The 21,344-nt window shown below is 31.8% G+C and overlaps 1 protein-coding gene across 5 annotated transcripts in view; it reads right to left on the bottom strand.

Annotated features, from left to right (window-relative positions):
- Positions 1 to 3,899: 3,899 nt before the first annotated feature.
- LOC119612879 overlaps positions 3,900 to 21,344 on the bottom strand; it is a 55,328-nt gene continuing 37,883 nt past the window's right edge. For 2 of the 5 annotated variants that reach the window (XM_037968762.1, XM_037968764.1), the window contains exons 13-15: positions 16,540 to 16,637; positions 10,067 to 12,043; positions 3,905 to 7,185 (exon numbers count right to left, since the gene is read on the bottom strand). In XM_037968762.1, the coding sequence (XP_037824690.1) occupies positions 4,129 to 7,185; positions 10,067 to 12,043; positions 16,540 to 16,637 (5,132 nt within the window). In that variant the 3' untranslated portion in view covers positions 3,905 to 4,128. Of the gene's footprint in view, positions 7,186 to 10,066; positions 12,044 to 16,539; positions 16,638 to 21,344 lie in introns of all 5 variants that reach the window. The other 3 variants (XM_037968766.1, XM_037968763.1, XM_037968765.1) reach the window with 3 other exon arrangements.

Below are 21,344 nucleotides of genomic sequence, written 5' to 3'. Positions count from 1 at the left end.
GCAGGGACTATAAACTGCTGATATAATCAAGGGTGTCCTTCGGTTTTACTTTGAATGATTTGACTTCGGGTTCAAACCAGGGAACATTTAACATATTTAAGAGATCAAAAGAGTACAATCCAGCCAAAACGGAACTTTTTCTTTTCACCAGAAAATACAAGTTACCCACTTTCACTCTTCGTTGCTGGAATGGGGTCGAGTTAGAGTTATCTGATAGTGTGAAATATCTAGGAGTTATCCTGGATTCGAAACTATCATCGCACTTGAACACTCAATTCAGAGTGAACAATGCGGCTGCGCCTCTATACTCATGCAAAAGAATAAGAATACAAAATGGCTCTTCCACATGGTAGTTGATAGAAGCTTTTCAGTGTCGATTCAACACGATCCAAATGAGATGTAATCTATCCTCCTTGATGGTTCGTATCAGGTCTTCACCGATGGCTTTGAAGTTTCTTTCAAACTTCCTGACCAATGTAGCGTATTTCAGGCTAAACAACCAGCCATAAAATGGGCTGCAAACTGGCTCAGGCTCTATCGAATATACCATGATTATATTAGAATTTATACCGACAGTCAGGCTACCCTAAGGGCTATAAGTGGTGTTTATACAACATCACACCTAGTCCTAGAATGCCGGGCATTTCTAAATGAGATGGCGAAACATTCCACAGTGGGACTGTACTGGATTCCAGGTCATCAACAGATACCTGGTAATGCCATCGCGGACTCTCTGGCGAAAGTGGGTTCAAGCTGCAAACGCTTGCTCTACGAGCTTACGCAATACATATGGTCGATTGAGGCTACCTGTAGACTGGCGAGGATCATATGGCCGTCGTATGATCCACGTAGATCACGAGCCCTTATTCAGTTTCGGACAGCAAATCTACGAAACTTAATTGCAGTGGTGATTGGCCACTGGCCTTTTGGGCTCCATGCTAGAAGACTAGACTTTCTTAGTAATGACTTATGTAGGAGCTGTCAAGACGAAGAGGAAGAAGAGAGTACTGTTCACTTCATCTGTTGGTGTCCTGCTCTAGCAGAGCATAGATTGAATCTGCCAATGTCATGCACGGTTAAACGGAACTATTCGAGGCTGACATCCGAAGGATAGATTCCTTTATTCGTGCGACAAAATGGTTTGGATAGAAAATCAGAGTAGATGGGTAGAAGTGTACTAATACGCCGACCGTTTTTCTCTTTTCAGGTATCACAAAGGGATCAGCGATGTGAACCCAAGTGTGTCCCTAATGCGAACAACAATGGACAGCAAGAGCTCAAAAGCCCTATTCGAGTGTTATGGTTGCATGGAGTCTATACAAAATAATGGATTGATTTTAACCATTTTCAATAAGCTTCGTACTTCGTCTCCGCCAAAAGAGGAGTTGTGCCAAATTTCATTAAATTATCTTGAAAATTGCCACCAGTAGAGTGCGCACAATCTTTAGATGGACACATAGACAGACAGACAGACAGACAGACAGACAGATAGACGGACAGATGGACAGACGGACAGACAGACAGACAGACAGACAGACAGACAGACAGACAGACAGACAGACAGACAGACAGACAGACAGACAGACAGACGGACAGACGAACATAGCTAAATCGATTGGTATACTTTAATGGGGATGTCGAACAATTATTTTTGGGTTTTACAAACATCAGCACAAACGCATAATACCCTCCTCACTTTAGCGGTGTAGGGTATAAAGAACAAGTAGAAATTATCTTTTTTATCTTTTAGGGTTCATAAAGTATTTGTTAATAGTATACGCACAATTGGGACGAACGACGAATTTTTCGGAACAAATATTCGTCGTCAGAAATAGAACACACTTCGGTATATGAAAATGTACACAATCATTGCGTATGACGAAATTCGTCGTACGTAACGAACTATGCGATAAGATTATTTCTATTTCTTACGCAGACGAACGACGAATTAATTGGGGAAAATTGTTTTATGACCAATTCCGGTAGCCCGAATTTGCTGAAATTTGGCGGTTGTGAGTACAGCTAATGACAATACAATATTATGTTCGAATATTCGAAGTTATGTTCGAAAAATTATTTATGCTTTTAAAATAATCTCTCGGTCATAAAAACTAAAAATAAAATTTTCGAAAATTCGAACTTAAGTTCGAAAATTTTTTTAAGCCATTAAAACCAGTTCTCGTGGCCCGAATTGTTTGAAATTTGGCAGTCTGGAGTACACTTGATGACACTACAATGCAATGTTGGAATATTTTAAATTAAGTTCGAAAATTCGAAGTAATGTTCGAAAAAATTTTGAAGCTATTAAAATAATCCCAGAATTGGGGATATTCACAAAAATATAATTTGTTTTTTTCGAGGCCAATTTCTTACATTTTCTAATTTCGAAATAATGTTCGAATAAATTTTAAAGCTGTTAAAATTATCTCAAAATCGTGAAGATTCACAAAACTATAATTTTTGTTCCTTTTTCTTACTTTTTTCGAATTTCGAACAAACAAATTTTGAAACGAATTCGTAGTACGAATAATTTGATTGTGTTCCATTCGACGAATTTACGCAACGAATTGTTCTCGACTAATTCGTCGTGCTATGCGAAATTCGTCGTTCGTCCCAATTGTGCGTATACCATAACATCTTTTTATTTCCTTTTGTCCATATCACTTACCTAAATTGAACAAAATTTTCATCTAATATGGTACTTGAGTACTTCTGAAATTCAATATTTTCATATGTTTTCAGACAAGTTTTATTAGTAATAAAACGCCATAATATATTTTTGCCTTTTTTAAATCATTATTATTATTTTTTTGTTTGTTAAGGATTTATAAGCCTTTATTTGATGTTATTTTTTGTTTGTTTTGTTAAATGGTTTTGTTTTTGGTTTCTAGAAATTTAATCTAATACTTATAATTTCAAACAAGTGGTTGTTATAAATAGTAATTAAATGCATAAATAAATAAATAAGTTTATAAATAAATAGAGGAATAAATTATTATTTAAATGAGGAAATAAATTAATACTTAAATTATATATAAATATTAATAAATTATTTTTAAATAAATAAGTCTTGTGGTTGTCCTAAAAAAATAAACTACAAATTTTAACTTAAAGGAATATTTGGTAAAATAGAGTAAGAGTTAACAAGCTCTTAAAAACAAAGACAAAAAACGGAAACATTTCAATGAGGCATTACTCTCCCTGCTTAGGTGTGTTAAGCTTTAATTAAACTGCTTGGGCGAGTAATGTGTTCACACTGTTGGTAATATTGAGTTCACACAGAGAGAATGGTTTATAATTTTGTGTTATTAAGGGAATGTATGTTAAGTTAGGAAAGTGAATTTATGTTTCCGTTTACCTTTGCTTTTCGGATTTGTTTTTCTACACGTTTTGTTTGTTTTGCTTTTTATTTGGTTGCTTATAAAAATAAACTTATTGCAAACTTAATTATGTTTAGTTTTCTTTTTTTTTGGAATAAATAAATTAATAAATTATAGAAATTATTGTGGGTTTTATGGGGAAATATACACATATAATACACAGACATAAGGAAAATGTTTATAACATACACATAGACTTTTTTTCATAATTTGTTTATAATTTTTTGTTAATTTTTTTTTATATTTTTTTTTTGTATTTTTTTTATTTTTTAGTTAATTTTAATATTTTTAATAATAAACTTTTTTTGTGTTTTTTGTTTTGTTAAACTACTGGCTAAATCTTAAGGCTAAAACTTAGAAAAAAAAGGAAAACTATTTATAGTTTTCTTACTAAATTTTAATTTATTTTTTATTTTAGTTTCTAAGTTTTTTTATTTAAATATTTCTTAAAGTTTTTTTTTGTTTGTTTCAAAAAATTCTTTGTATTTTCTTTAATAATTTCATAACAAAACAAAAACTAAAAATTGAAAAAAACTTACAGTCATTTTTATTTACTATTTATCTTAAAGTTTTCTTTCAGTGTATAAACAGAAAATATATATATATATATTAATGTGTTTTTAATATAAAATTTTGGTTTGTGGTTTTTTAAGCCAAGGATTTGTTTTACTTAGATTTTGGTTTTTTTTTGCTTGTTATTAGTTTTATATTAAAGTCTATTTACAGTTAATTAAGGTTATTTTTTTCACTAAATATGTACCTCACCATGATTTTGGGTTAAAACATATTTTACTTGGCTGGCTGTCTGACTATTGGCTGCCATTATAACGTTAACATGGGGTGAAACAGTTGCCTGTTTCTCTTCTAAATCTTCTTCATCATCGTTTTCATCTTCACAAAAGGAATAACCTAAATCTTCTTCGTCATTCTCTTGTGCTGCGGAGTTTTTGCTTAATTGTTTTTTATTTTGCTGTTGCAGTGTATGAAACAGTTCTAGTTGATGTAAATTGTGTCTACTGCCAGCTTGATTACTGGTCCAGAGATCAGGATTGGATTTAGTTAACATTTCTAAAGCTTCCAGGGAAGCTGCTGGATTTAAAGCCGTAGAAACTGGTCGTTTCGAGTCTAAGGGGTTTGAGTCTTTGGGTTCTTTATAGGGCTTGAAAACTTTGGCTAAGTCCTGTTCAGTTAAAATACTTTCTTCTAAAGGGAGTTGAGAGATTTCTGCCTGATCTTTTAGCTTATTAGAAGAAGAAGCAAACACCAATGATTTTCGGGCTAAAAATGATGTGGAACGTTTTGGAGAGTTTGTTGTATCAGTTTGGCTACTTAAAGTGGAAAGTTTGTAAGCTTGTGCTTCTTGTGAGAGAGTTTTGTGATCCTGAGTAAATCTAGTTTTAGAGAGAGCTTTTGTAGAGTTATGCAAATCTTGTGGATTTGTGTTCTTCTGCTGATTCCTATTAGCATTTAGATCTGTTTTCCTATGTTCGCTTAATTGAGAAGTTCTATTAAGAGTGGAGACTTTAGGAGAGTTGGTAGTTTGAGGAGAATCTATTGAAGTTTGAGGATTTCTATTCTCATCCATAACTAAAGCATAAGTTCCAGAATTTCCAGAAATTTTGGAGGAAAGGGAGACCTTTGGAGAGTTTGTAGACTCTCTTGAAATCATCTGACTTTGAGCATTTCTATTCTCATCCATGAAGAAAGTATAATTTTCAGAATTATCAAAAGTTTTGGAGGTAGTGGAGACTTTTGGAGAGTTTTGGAAATATTCTCTAATATTTTTAGAATCTTGTAGCGATTGAGTCATAGAAGAGTGTTGAGTAGTATTGGAATTAGCTGAAACATTACTCTCACAATCTAAAGAATTTTGTAGAGTTTTGGAATAATTGGACACATTCGAAGAGCCCGAAGACTTTACACTATCATTACGAACACAAGTGTTAGAAGAGGTTCTATAAACTTGACTATTAATGCCACTATCTATAGAGTCCTGGGAATAGTTACGTATGGTAGAGACTTTCGATGAACTTTCTCTACGGACACACCGAGCCACCGAGTAATCAGGCTCAACCTTTGCAGGGGAGGTATCTTGATTTGTTCTACTTAAGGAGGAGACTTTGGGGGAATGAGGATTTGATACGTGTTCCAAATGTCTTGGTGTTGCAACTTTCTTGGCTGTAGTTTGGCAAACTTGATCTTCTTCTGCATCACTTTGATATGCGTCAGTTTCTATGACAGTTTTCAAGAGATTAAGAGCTCTTGGAGAATGTATAAATTGAGAGGATTTCTCTGCAGGTTCATTTTTCGTTGTCGAAGAATCAGTCTCTATAACAGTTTTAAGTAAATTGAGAGCCCGTGGAGAATTAATAAAATGTTGACCTTTGCCGAGATCCTCTCTACTAGGCTTGACGGTTTCTAGAGTAACTTTGTTTGTCTGAGCTAAGGTTGGTGGTCTGAAATGTATATCCTCATATAGAGAGTTGGTTTGAGAATCGGCATTAAATTCCCTCAAACTTATAGAACTTGCCTCCTCTACTTCGGAAGTTTGCGAGGAATAGGGATCATTTAGAAAGTCTTCTTGTCGTTTCAGACGCTGTGTTAAATTTGTAAAATCTCCCGAGTCCATATATTTCTCCTCATCTTTTAGAAACATCTCTACGGTGCCCACATATTCCCTAACATAGTCAATCGAATCCTCACTTTCTTCGGAAGGTTGTATGGGTTTGAAACTAACATTTTCGTCGAGTTTATAGGGACGAAATACTAAAGGACCCTGCTTAGCATAAGGTTGCGTACTAGAAATATCTGGTGAGGAGTATTGGGATTCTAAAGAACTTTGTTGGTGTTGTTGTTGCTGTTGTAACCTAAGCTGTTGTAGCTTACATATGTCTTGGCCAGCCACAGTTTGTGTGGGCTGAAAATGAAAACTATGATATTTACGTAAAGGTAATTTAACAGGACGTTCCATAAAACCCTCTATTTGGGAGGGTGTTGTTGTTGTATTTGCGTTATCTTCTAATGTTGTATATAGTTTGGTGGTATTAGACAAACTTCTATTATGACCAGTTCTAACCACTTGATTGACATAACTCTTCTTTTTTTCTACACTATCCACCACATCACAATTTAAGCTCCGATGTGGTTGACTAAATGTTTGTTCACCCTTATCCTGATAGTCATGGGTGGCTTTGGCAGCGACAGCATTAACATTATACTCATTATCAGCAACATGTATGATGACTTCATTATGTATACGTTTCTTATCATCAGAAGCAATTTTACAATTGTTGTTGTTGTTATTGTTGTGGACAGCATTTTTGTGCATTAGCATTTGTTGTTGATGATGTGTGGCAAATTGTTGGCGTGATGATGTTGTTGTTGCTGCTGTTGCATTACATGCTGAGGAGTATGATAATGATGATGTAGATTGTTGATTTTTGTTGTATTGTTGTAGGCCAGTTTGTTGTTGTTGTTGTGATTTATAAGGGCTACATGCTGTTGCTGCTGCTGGTGCTGATGATTGGGTGTCACTTGCTGTTGTTGTTGTTGTTGCTGCCTTGAACGCGTTCGCGGATTTGGCGCAATAATTGTGGGTTTTATTGTTGTTGCTGCTGTGACTGCTGCTGTTATTGATGTTGGTGTTATTAGATTGTCGTCGACATTCGTTGATGTGCTTGATATGTGCGTAGGGGTCGCTGATAGTCTGTCGTCGATGTAATTTCTTATGACAGGTGGTGGCGGTGGCGGCGGCAGGATTTGTTGCTAAAAATGGATTATTTGCAAGGGATTTGCGTTTGTTTAGCTGGTTAGTTGCAGTTATTTTAGTGTGTAGTTATGTTTCATTTCAATTTAGTGTTGCGGTTAGTGTTTGTTTAGAACCAAAAAAAAAATAATATTATTTTTACAAAAAAAGCAACATATTAAAACAGAAACATAAAATCCATTAAATTAATTTAGTGTTAACATGCACATTTGTTGTGTTTTTATTAGGTGGGGCGGTGGTTGGAGAGGACATACACATTTAACAATTTTCGTTTTATGAAAAGAAACAAAAAAAATGAATTAAAAATAAAAATTAAATTAGTAAAAATAAAAACATTAATTGGAAAATGAAATAAAAAGTTTATAGAATTATTTTAACAGATTTAAATAAATTAAATAAAATCAACACATTTTTAAAGGAGTCAAATACTATTTGTCAAGTGTAATGGCTGCTATTCAATTTTGGTAAATAATCCTATTTTGTCACATAATTCTAAAACTTTTCTTTTATACTAAAGCTTTTAAATTGTATATAAAGTTTCCTACATACTTTAAAATTCTATAATAATTCCACTAACTTTTCTCTATGAAAAAGCTTTTATTTAAAATGTTTACTTTCAAAAATTTTGTAACTCAAAATTATTTATTTGAAGGTTAAACGCTTCTTTAACAAAAGCTTTAAGCCATTTTTTACAAAAAAATTAAAACTTTAGAAATCTTAAAATTTTTTAAAAATTTAACTTTTATAGATCGAACTTAAATTTGTTACTCCTCAAGTTTTTATTCATAACAGAACGTTTGTCTTTTTGAATTGATTTTTCATTTTGTAAAAACTTTTTTACAAACTGCATAGCTTTCAATGACAAAAGCTTCATATTAGTATTTTTTCACCACATGACAGAACTTTAAGGTTTATAAAGCTTAAAAAACGAGCTTTTTAAAATTTATGCATCGTTCTGAAGAATGAAAGCTTTTCTTTCAACATCCTAATTTGAGCATTTGCTCTAGTTTATATTTTACTATATAAAAGCTTTTAATATATAAAACTTCTCTAGTACAGATTTATAAATAGATCAGTATTTTTAAAGTTTATACATCGTTCTGAAGAATGAAAGCTTTTCTTTCAACATTCTAATTTCAGCATTTGCTCTTGTTTATATTTTACTATATAAAATCTTTTAATATATACAACTTTTCTCGTGCAGTTATATAAATAGATCACTCTTTTCTAATCTTTCGAAGGTGTTATTTATCAATTGATTTTTCTATTTGTGGAAAGCTTTTTTACATATTTTTATTGCTATAGCATCTAAGCTACTGAAAAGCTTTAAAACTTCATCACTACTTATTATCCAGACTTTTGAAATTGGAAACTTTCTTTAAAATTGTAACTTTTCAAAGATTTCTAAGTAAAAATTTTTTAACTCAAAAATTTTATATCAAAAGCTTTTTACTCAATATCAACGCTGTTATCAAGAAAAAACTTTTGCTTTATCTAAAGTATTTAAATTGTAAATAAGTAAGCTTTTTATGTTATGCTTTTAAGTTTACTCTTTATCTTGTAAAAGCTTTCATACAGAGTTAACTTTCTTTGTTAACGTTTGTAAATGCAAAAAGCTGCTTAAGAGCTATGAGCTTTTTTTCCCACAAAAATTGTATAATTTAGAGAAAGCTTTAGAAATCATTTCAATATCAATTAATATGTTTATCATTATTATTTTTTAAAGCTTTAAGAATTCCATTAAGCTTTTTGAAAAGCTTTAACAATTAAATCTTTGAAGACTACGCAAAACTATTGTAACGTTTTTAGCGTCTTTTGTTTTATTCTAAAGAACTTTTGATACTTTAAGCTTTCAAAAGAACGTTTATGTTTGAAAAGCTTTTACAATTAAAGTTTTGATTTGTGAGCTTAAACATTTGTGTCTTTGAAGACTATACAAAACATTATTTTTAAGTTTATTCTTAAAAGCTTTCATACTGAGTTAACTTTCTTTTGTTAAGGTTTGTAAATGCAAAAATCTGCTTGAAAGCTATAAGCTCTTTTCCAACAAAAATTTTATAATTTAGAGAAAGCTTTAGAAAACATTTCAATATCTATTAATATTTTTATCATTATTGAAAGAATTTTTTTAAAAGCTTTTAAAATTTCATCAAGCTTTTTGAAAAGCTTTAACAATAAAATCTTTGAAGACTACGCAAAACTATTGTAACGTTTTTAGCGTCTTTTGTTTTATTCTAAAGAACTTTTGATACTTTAAGCTATCAAAAGTATGTTTATGTTTGAAAAGCTTTTACAATTTAAGCTATATTTTATGAGCTTAAACATTTATGTCTTTAACGACTCTACAAAACATTATTTTTAACACCTTTGCTTTCTTTATTCTAAAGATCTTTTAAAACTTTAAGCTTTCAGGACGATTGAAAAGCTTTTCAATTTAAGAGTTAATTGTCTGCTCTTAAACTTTTGAAAGCTTTTCCAAAAGCTTTTCTTTATACATTTTCTCATGTGAAAACACTTTTAATATATGAAAATATGAAAGCTTTTACATAAAGCTTTCAGAAAAATTAAGACTTATCGTTACTAACTAAAGTTATTAAATGCTTAGAAAGTGTAACAATTTAAACTTTCAAATTATAACAAAAGCTTTTTATGAAAATTTAAGCTCTCGTCATTCAGCTTTACAAGAGTCCATAATAATGTTTCTAGCCTACAGGTGGAAAGTCTGTTTGGAAAGCTTTTCTAGCTCAAATATTGATCTCGTCTTGTACTATTCTAAAATTTTACTCCTTTAAAGCTACATAAAACTACAAATAAAAAAGCATTAACAAAAGCTTTAAAGCACATTTATATACACACACTCTTGTATTGTTTTTTTTTTTTTTTTTTTTTGGTAATTCTCCTCTCAAACACAAAAACTTACCTCCATATGATTAATAAGAGCACCCTGACCATTAAGTCTTTGCTGCTGCTGTTGTTGCTTTTTACATTTAACTCTTCCTCCAGCATTACTGCCGCTAGCACTAACACTGCTAGCCACCGAAAGCGAAGACGAAGAATGAGCATGGGCATGATGACCCAATTGATATTGTTCAAACTCTTCGGGTGTTGAGATTTCCGGAGGTTGCTGATGACGATTACAACGCTGATTAATAGCGCTTAATGAAGATTTATTATTACCTCCACCGCCGCTATAGAGAGATGTAGTGGAGGACAGAGAAATTGGATCATTGCAGGTGTTGTCATTTTGCGATGATGAGGCGGACTCATAGGCCGAGGTGGCCATAGTTGAAGAGGGTGAGGAAGGCCTTTCTAAATTAGAGATATTGTTAGAGTTAAGCTGCTGAGGCGGTTGTTGATCGTTAACATTCATATAGAGAGGAGTGGGAGGCACTCGGGGAGCCGGTTTTTTGTGCGACGAATTAAAATGGGCGGTGACGGCTGTATGAGCCAGAGTTTGATTCTTATGACCCTTGGGTGTTTTGGGGGTTTTAGGAGTTCTAGGCATTTTACCCGGGGGTGGAGTACTGCCCGGTGTCTGTGTGCTAGAGGGCAAAGGTGTTACACATTCATATGATGAATTCGAAATGCCCGAGTCACTGCGATAAATACTCAGACGTTCGGGTTCTATAAGATTTAAATCCTCTTTAGGCTGGTGTTGGCGTTGGTGATGTTTTTTCTTAGGACCCTGTGATCCTCCCGCAATGCCATACGGCAAGGGATGCAATAAAACAGTAGCTGTTTGAGCGGAACCATTTAGACCCTCAGGCAATTCCATATCACTAACAGCTGCATTATGTACCTGCACGGCATCATTAACATTCTCATAAGCAGGAGGATCATAGAAATTCATATGAGGATTTCTTACAGGGCCCTTGGGATCAATATCGCCAAGGCTACCACCAGCAAAAGAATGATGTCTTTTACATTTATTGGCTGAAGACAATAGTGAACCGAAAACACCCCCTCCGGTTAAGCCTGCAGAGGTAGAGCCATTAAATGAGTGATTGATATTTAAGGCTGCGGCAGCTGTTGATGATTTGTTGCTCTGCTGCTGCTGCTGTTGTTTCTGTTTGTTACTGTTGCCGGTGAATTTCAAAGAATAGAAACGTTTATCCTCCAATTTATCGGCAAATGTTTTACGTTTGCCTTGTCTTTTCATGGAAGCTGTCTGATAGTTTCCCGCCTGCAGATCCTCATCACCAGATGTATCGAATTTCTTGAAATTGCTAACAGCCAAAAAGGGATTTGTTGATTTTGTTGCATTTGATTGCTGTGGTGGCTGTTGACGTTCGACCACAGCGTATGTATTGAAATCATGTTCAATTGCATTTATCAGGTGAGAGGAGGCGCCAGCTATGCCACCTGCATTATTAAATTTTTGTGAAAATTGTTGAGGCGGCTGCTGCAGCTGCTGGGAATGAGGATGTTGTTGTTGTTGCTGCTGTTGTTGTTGATAGTATTCTGTGTAGCTTTTGGGAAAGCAATTATTGAGATTATATGTCATTTGATGAGGATTTGTGTTTGTCGTTGCTGCTGTTGTATTGTTGTTGCTGCCATTATGCACTATAATACCGGCATCATTTCTAACAATATTTGCTGCTGTTGAGTTTGGTATTAATGTCTGCATACCAGGCAATGTTGCTGATGCACTGGTAGTTGCTGGATGGCGATTGTAGGGCATGGTACTGTATTGTTGTTGTTGTTGCTGCTGATAATACTGTTGTGTATGTGGCTGCTGTGTTTCCGTTTCATGTTCATCGTAATAGTTTGCTTGTATTGTTGTTGCTGCTGTTCCTGTATTTTGGCTGATATTTCCATTGAGTCTCTTGGGTCGTGGTACACTGCGCACCACATTTGTGTTGTTATTAAAATTTGTAGGAGTCGTAGGAGTAGTAAACTATTTATTTTTTTTTTATATTTTTTTATTTAAAATTCCAGTGTTTTGTTTTTAAGAGTGTGTTTTGTTTTGTTGGAGGGAGAGCATTATTTGGCGCATTTTGGTTTTAATTACAGTAGCACAAGCATTTCAAGCATTAGTTGTTTTATTATTAATTATTAATATGTTTTTTGTTTTGTAGTAGGGAGCGGGTTTTTAATGCACATATAAAATAAACATAAAAAAGATATAAAGAAATGGGTTATTTTTTTATATTAACGTTTAGTTTAATAATATAGTTAGGGTTAATTAAAGGGTTTTAGGGTTAATTATACATTAATATTAATAAAAATTTCGATTTTGTTTTTTCTGGTTGTGGGAGAAAAAAATTGTAAAGGGTGTTTAAAAATAAATACATTGAGTTGATTTTGGTGACTTAAAATAAAGAAAACATTTAGACAAATTTAGAAATTAATATAACATTTTGAAAAGCTTTTAAATTTGATTATTTTACACAAAACCACTTCTGTGCAGAAAAAATCATTATTAATGAAACTTCAGCTTATGCTTCCTTCTCAATATATCTAAACCAGGTACAATGACTCAAAAGCCTCTATATAAGTGGTGTCACTTTAAGTTTCCTGGGTCGTATGTATCTTGGAAAGACTATATAGTAGAACAAGACTAAATGCAAACCAATAACTCTAAACTCTAAAGTAGACTTGACTCATGACTTAACTCTAAACTAAAGCTAACTCTAGACAATTCTGTAGGCCAGACTCTAGACTGGAATCTAGACTAGATTCTTGGACAGTCTCAAGATTAGACTATAAACTAGACTCTATACAATAGTATAGACAAGACTCTAGATAATGGACTGAAAACTAAACTCTAGGAACGGCTCTATACTAGGCTTTAGACTAGATTTTTACAAGACTCTAGATCAACATCTAGACTAAATTCTAAATCAGACTTAAAAATATACTCTATACTGGAATCTAGGTCAGAATATGGACTAGATTCTAGACTAGAATCTATACTAGACTTAAGACTGTTATCTAGACAAGACTCTAGGCTAGCCTTTAGATTAGACCTACACTAAACTCTAGACTAGACTCCAGAAAAGAACCACTCCTACTAGACTTTAGACTGAAATCTAGATTAGATTATATATTTTACTCTAGAAAAAGCGTTGGATCAGACTATAAACTCGACTAGAGATCTAAACTTTAGACTAAATTACAGTCTAGAGGCTAGACTTTCGACTAGACTCCAGATAAGACTATAAACTAGAATCTAAACAAAACCATATAATTGACTCAAGGCTTGAGTTCAGTCAGACTCAATCTAGACTAGAGTCTAGACTTAATCAATATTGGGTCAGACTCTATACTAAACTATAAACATGACTAGAGATCACTAGAGATCTATGCTAGTCTAAACTATAGACACAGCCTAGAGGCTAGACTTTCGACTAGACTATAAACTAGAATCTAAACTAAACTAAAGAATTGACTCAAGACTGAACTCAATACTCAATCTAGACTAGATTCTAGACTCAATCAACATTGGATCAGACTCAATACTAAACTATAAACTTGACTAGAGATTACTAGAGATCTATGGTAGACTAAACTATAGACTAAATCACAGTCTATGGGCTAGACTTTCCACTAGACTCCAGGAAAGACTATAAACTAGAATCTTAACTAAATTGTAGAATTGACTCAAGATTGAACTCAAGACTCAATCTAGACTCTACACTTAATCAATATTGGGTCAGACTCAATACTAAACTATATACTCGACTAGAGATTACTAGAGATATATCTTAGACTTTCAACTAGACTCCTGACAAGACTATATAGACTAGAACCAAAACTAAACTATAGATTTGACTCAAGACTGAACTCAAGACTCAATCTAGACTATACTCTGGACTCAATCAACATTAGATCAGACTCTATACTAAACTATAAACTCGACTAAAGATCACTAGAGATCTAGTTGACTAAACTATAGACCAAATCACAGTCTAGCAGCTAGACTTTCGACTAAAATCCAGACAATACTATATAGACTAGAATCAAAACTAAACTATAGAATTGACTCAAGACTGAACTCAAGACTCAATTTGGACTAGACTCTGGACTCAACCAACATTTGATCAGACTCCATACTAAACTAAAAACTCGACTAGAGATCACTATAGATCTATCCTAGACTTTCGACTAGACTCCAGACAAGACTATACTAGAATCTAAACTAAACTATAGAATTAACTCAAGACTCAATTTAGTGTAGACTCTATCTGGGCTATACTCTAGACTAGAGTGTAGACAATCCTTTAAACCAGCCCACAGATGAGACTATAGACTGGATTATAGGTTATACTCTGAAATATACATTGGTTCAGATTAAAGACTGTACTCTTAAATAGACCAGAGGTCACTCTAGACTGTAGACTAGATTATACTTTAAAATAGAATATATACGTAATTCTATACTATACTAGATTCCCATCTAGACTATATTCTCGTCTAGTTTCTAGATTTAATTACAGCCTGGAATCTAGTCTGTAGACTAGAATGTTGACTATACTCTAGACCGGGCAGTGGACCAGAATATATGCAATGCTCTAGACTAGAATCTAGACTGTAGTATAGACTCTAGACTTTCGATTAAACTTTCTATTAGATTTAATACTAGACTCTTGATAAAACTGTAGAATAGACTAGTAGACTAGAATTGATTGTAGATAAGACTCTAGACTAGACACTAGACTCGACTCTATACTAGACACTAGACTAGACTTTGGACTAGACACTAGATTACACTCTGGACTACACTATAGCCTAGACTCTAGATCACGCTCTAGACAAGAATATACACTAGACTCAAGACTAGACTCTAGACCAGATTCTAAACAAGACACTAGACTGATCTAGACTATGTCAGACTCAAGACTAGATTCTAGACAAGACTCTAGACTAATTTCTTGACCAGATTCTAGACTAGACTGTAGTCTGAACTAGACTCTAGCCTAAATACTACTCCGGAATGTATATTAGAATCTAGTCTAGATTCTACACCAAATTTTAGACTAGATTTTCTACTAGATTATAGATAGAACTCTAGAATAGACTATAGACTAGACTCTAGCATAGACTTTAGGCTAAACTCTATAGCATACTCTTGTCTCACTATAGACTAGACTATGTACTAGGATCTAGACTAGACTCTAGACTAGACTGTAGACTAGACTCTATTCTGGACTATAGACTAGACACTATTCTGGACTATAGACTAGACTATACTCTGGACTGTACTGTAGCCTAGAATATAGACTACATTATACACTGCAGTGTACTCTAGCCTAGACAGTAGACTAGATTATGTGCTGGACTTTAGACTAGTCTTTAGATTATACCCTAGGCTAGGCTTTAGGTTAGACTCTAGGCAAGGCTTTAGATTATTTTAGACTCTAAATTTGGGTTTCTTAACGGTACATTGATTTATATTGATCCAAACAACTTTTGACACAAAAACCTCTTACTACTGACCGTCAAACGAAAGTCTTATATAAATTAGAAGTGAATAATGATAACATTAAGGTTAATTGTAAAATTTAAAACCCAATTTTAAAAGCTTTTCAAAAATATTTAAAAAACAAAATTCTTAAAAATTACAACAAAGATAAAACTCTTAATAATAAAAGTTTATGAATCAAGAATACACAGTAATTATAATAAAACTAAAAAATAATTAAATAAAATTATTAAATATACATATAAATTAAGAAATAATTTTAAAAATTAATAAACTTAAACTACAATTAAACTAAAAATAGAAACCAAAAACAAATTGTTTATAATAATAAAAAGTAGCTAAAAAACTAAGAAGAAAGGCAAAAAAATATTATAAAGAAAAATAAATTCTTTAATTTAGTTTTTTTTTTTTTTTTTTGTAAAAAAAAACTTTTTAGCCAAAAATATTTGCTAAAAGAAAATATAACAACGACCATACATATAAAGTTCCTAAGAAACTAAAAATTTTAAACAAATATACAAACAACAACTAATTTTGTTTTTTTTTAAGGCAAAATAAATAAAATTAATAATTTTTTTTTTGTTTCTAAACTAAACATACATTTAAGAAAAATTTAAGAGAAAAAAACGCGTTTTTTTTTTTTTTTTGTACACAGACGAGTAATAAAAACGCTAAAATGCTTTGATTGATTTACGAAATAATGAAATGATAAATGTGAAAAGACCATACAATAGTTAAAGAGATATAATTATTATAAAATATAGACATTAAGCCATGAAATCAAATGGAAAAATGAAACAGTTATAAATGTGTAAATGATGAGCTGATGAATGAAATGTTTTTGAGTTGTGTTTTTACTAAATAAATAACAAAATGTGTGTTAAAGCAATCTTTAGATAAAATAAAACCATGTTTTAAAAAAGTGTGTTTTTTATAGAAAAAAAAGAAAATAAATTTGAGCTAAGTACCTTGTTAGGAGCCGTTTGTAGACCATGGAAGGGCAAATTCTCATACTCTCCAGGTTCCGTTAATGGATCCGCCATAGAAGACGACTTCTCTTGTACTGCTGTTGACAAATTCATATAAAAACAACAGCATTTTTTCCAGTTACAGTAACAAGAGGTTGTTCACACGGGTTCAGATTTTTTTCAAGTTATAGTTCAAGTTGTTGTTGTGGTTGTTGTAAAGTAGTTGTTATACATTATATAGTATAAGTAGCGCGTTATTGGTATTTATTTTCAATATGGAGTAAATAAAAAATTTTCAAAAAAAAAAAAGAAATAAATTAAGAACAAAATTATTAATATTTTAAAGTAAACTAAAGTATAAAAGATATTAAGTTAAAAATAATTAAAATTAACTTAAGTTATAAACTTATAAAGGAACAGAAATTTTCGATAAAAATCATTAAGTAGTTAAAGAGTTTTTTTTCTCAATTTAAAGAGAAATTAAAGAATTTAAAAATTTTCTTAATTTTCTTAAAATTTGCTAAAACTGTTTTAGTTTTCTATATTAACCACTTAATGATTGTACTTCTTAAGTTAAAAAATCTATTTAAATAAACTTAACCCTTAAATGAAAACAAAATCAAAATTATTAAAAGAAAATCTTAAAAAAAAAAAAAAAATTCTTAATTTTTTAAAAACTGGTGTTAATTTTTTTTCTGTTTTTAGTAAAGAGAAAACATATTTTATAAAAAGAACAATCATGCTTTTTTTTCATCACTAAAACACAACAATTATATTAACTTAATTAAAGAAAACACATCTATATAAAACTAAATTTTAGTAAAAATTTCAAACAAAATTTTTAGAATCATAGATAATAAAGAATTTAAACAAAAAAAGACAATATTTTTGTAAAAAAACTTTCAAACTTAGATGCCAATATGACACTTAAACAGCTGTGTCAATAATAGATCCTGTATAAACTACTGAAGAAAAAGTATCACTGAAGAATATTAAAAACTAACCAAATCTTATATCGAATGAGTTCCCTAAATGTTAATAGATGTGATAAGGTTTATACGGTTCTAAAATGATGTTATTGATACGGCGGGCAAAGTTTGCCCATGCCAACCAAAAAAAGCTTTAAGTTGAATTGAGAATTATGCACGATCTCTTTGCAAAATCATTGAAAGCTAATCAAGCAGAAATTCTAAAACCTTTGCAAAAGCTGGATTCGTCTAAAAGCCGGGAAATTGGGTAACGTTCAATTTGAATTAATGCTGGAACGCTATAAAAAGGTACTCTTGTGTAAGCATACGATCGTTTATATTTTAGTAAAGGTTTCTATGTGATCCCGATTGTGTCATAGAGTTGTCCGCCCATTTTCAAAAAAGCTCGATGATAAGCAAATAGATGTAGCTAAGGAACCTTCTGCTTGAATACTATGAAAGATGAAGAGAGTTTTGTATCGAATCATTACTATTGGATCTATTACTATAAGACGAAGTAAGAGATCGGCTAAACAGTAACAGTGGTAAAACGACCAAAACATACGTCCTGATATGTTCGTCATGACATATAGCAAAAGCAATTTTGAAAGAAGTGGTAGGAAAGTATTTTCTCATTCCGCTTATAGTCAAGACTTTGCCTTGTCAAGCTTTCGATCGTTGCAGAATGCTTTCTCTCTAAGATATGCTTCACTTCAGAACATGGACAGAAATATCAAAAATCCATGGCGTTATGGTAATGTTAAGTATGTGATAGAACCATAACAGTCCTATGACTTATGAGATGCTGAAATTTGATCTGGCCATCATAGGAAAACTGATACGATTGCAAAAGATTCATCCGAAGTGAGTATTAATGGTAAAAGGACCAAAAAAATGCGGCCTGATATATCATGACATATAGCAAAAACGATTTAGATAGAAGTGCTGGGAAAGCTTTCTCTTTTTCCGCTTATAGTCAAGATCTTGCCTTGTCAAGCTACTATTTGCTTCGATCGATGCAGAACGCTCTCTCAATGATATGCTTTACTTCAAAACATGTAATGTTAAGTATTTGGTGGAACCATAACAGTCCTATGAATTATGAGATGCTGAAATTTGCTCTGGTCATCATAGGAAAACTGATACGATTGCAAAAGATTCATCTGAAGTGAGCATTAATGGTAAAAGGACCAAAAAAATGCGGCCTGATATGTCCATCATGATATATAGCAAACACAATTTAGAAAGAAGAGGTGGGAAGGTTTTTTCTCATTCCTCTTATAGTCAAGATCTTGCCTTGTCAGACTACTATACTTCACTTCAGAACAGGGTATCCAACATTAGCTTGATTCGTTGTTGCTCTAAAAAGGTGACCAATTATTTTAGAACGAAATATATATGTTGACAGCAATTTGAAAAATGTATGAACATCCAATAGTGGACAATACTTTGTTTCATTCAAAATTTCAAAAAATACCCCATTTTTTTGTTGTAGTGCCTCGTCTTTGGTAACGCCAAAAATAAGAGCTTTTCAGATAATTGATTCTATTTGTTATCAAAGTTTACATGGACAAGCAGACAGACAGACGGATGGTTATAACTAAGTCAAACCTTTCCCAATGTTTGATTCAATTACTATCAAAGTTTACATAGGCAGACATACAGATAGTCAGACAGACAAAGAGATAGACAGGCATTCAGACGGACAGACAGACGGGATGGTTATAACTAAGTCGAGGCTTTTTCGATGTTTGATTCAATTAATATCAAAGTTTACATGGGCAGACATACAGACAGATGGCCAGACAGAGAGAAAGATAGACAGACAGACATATAGCCAGACAGAGAGATAGAGAAACAGATAGGCAGACAGACAGGCATTCAGACGGACAGACAAACAAAACAGATGGATGGTTACAGCCAAGTCGAACCTTTCTCAATGTTTGATTCAATTAATATCAAAGTTTACATGGACAGACAGACAGACGGATAGACAGACAGACAGACAGACAGACAGATGGAGAGACAGACAGACGGACAGACAAACTGATAGCCAGACAGACAGAGAGATAGATAGACAGATAGGCATTCATACGAACAGACAGAAAGACGGACAATTATAGCACTACTAAAAGTTCCTGTTAAGTTTGTTTTTTACAAAATTTGTTTAGCCAAAAAAAAAGACATTCTTATATATAAAAAAATTGTGTTTTTTAAAATAAAATTGAAACAAAATTAATATTTCTTATTAAAAGACAAAAAACAAATTGTATGTTAAACTTCGAAAAAAAAAACACAGCAAAGCAAAGTTAAGGAAGGCTTTTTGTTATTATTTTTTTTTTAATAGGGTTAGGCGAACAAAAAAACAAATTATTTTTTTTTTAATTACTTTGAAAAAACTGCTTACTTGTTTCTGTTGTTGTAGTTTATTTAATTGATTTAATAAATAGTTTTGTTCATTAAATATCATAAATATTTTGATCATAATTAAATAAGTACTTCACACGATGAAGAATTCAAGATTACTTACACAAAGAAATTACAACAATTATTAAGAAATGTGATTTTTTTTTTGAATTAGAGATGTTAAAATTTAACAACAACAATAAAGATAATAACATTTAAACGAAATAAATTAAAAGTTTGCACTATAAACAACAAATTGGTGAGGAGGGGGTAAATGTGTAAAGCTCAGAGGGGGTAGGAGGCATTTTAAGCACAATGTTTGGTTGGATAAGCTTAAGAAAAACATATACTTTTCTGAATGTAGAAGCAGTTAAAAGTTTGAGCTTTTACGTTGTAAAGGCCCAAAAGCTTTATGGATAAACTTTAAAGAGCTTTAAAATCATTTATGTTACCTAATATTTGTAAGTCTATTTTGACACATTAAACAAAATAATAATGCTAAAGTTTCAAAGAAAAATATTTGTAGACAAAAGCTTTATAGTAGCATTTAAAAAAGCTTTTTGTTAAATCAAATCCAAAAATGATAGTGATTGCTCTAAGAATGATGTTTATTATGAGTTTTCAAGAATTTTAAACTCTGCTTATGCTTCAATTTAAAAAGGCAAGCTTTTATATTACAACAAGCTTTTTGTAAGCTTTATGTGAAAGTCTCTATTTATCTTAAAAGCCTTGCTATACCAACCTCGTTTATTTGCTCAAGCTTTAAACAAGTTATTTATTAGTTTAAATTCATTTATAATTAAACCATTATTTCATGAATAGAGTCTAGAACTTGACGATCTTAAAGTAATAAAAAGGAAAGCTTTTACTAACAGAAAATATTTACATATATAGATGAATAAAGATAAGGATGACGTTTGATATGGCTTATTTACGAAAAGCTTTTTTAAACGACAGCTGAAAGACTTAAGTATTTTTAAGCTTTGAGGAATCTAAACTCCTCTTTTCTAAAACAAAAAAGCTTCCTAAGTTCTTCTTTTACAATATTTCAAAGAGCCTAAACTTTTCCAATAACTTCTCAAAAACTGCCTAAATGATGAAAAAGTTAAAATAGCTTGAAGCTTTTTGGAGAATTTTTATATGAATTTAAGATCATTTAGAAATCGATTTATTAAGCTCTTCTAAAGCTTTAGAGTATAGTTTTATAAAAGCTTTTGTTAGGAAATTTTCTAACTTTAATTTTGTAAGATTTAAAAGAGCTTTCGGGCTCCTTTCAAAAAGTTTATAGCATTATAGACAAATTGTTAAAAAATATAAAGCTTTTTATAATTTTCAAAATGTTTTACATAAGCTCTTGTTTAGAAATTAACTGACTTTAGTTTGTAAGATATAAAGAGCTTTCTTTTAAAAAGTTAAATTTGTTTCCTTTAA

Source organism: Lucilia sericata, unplaced genomic scaffold (assembly GCF_015586225.1).
Source record: "Lucilia sericata isolate MDLA Ls3-8-SP2 unplaced genomic scaffold, ASM1558622v1 Contig001863F_arrow, whole genome shotgun sequence".
Taxonomy (NCBI): domain Eukaryota; kingdom Metazoa; phylum Arthropoda; class Insecta; order Diptera; family Calliphoridae; genus Lucilia; species Lucilia sericata.
This window is presented reverse-complemented; position numbering and strand designations above follow the sequence as displayed.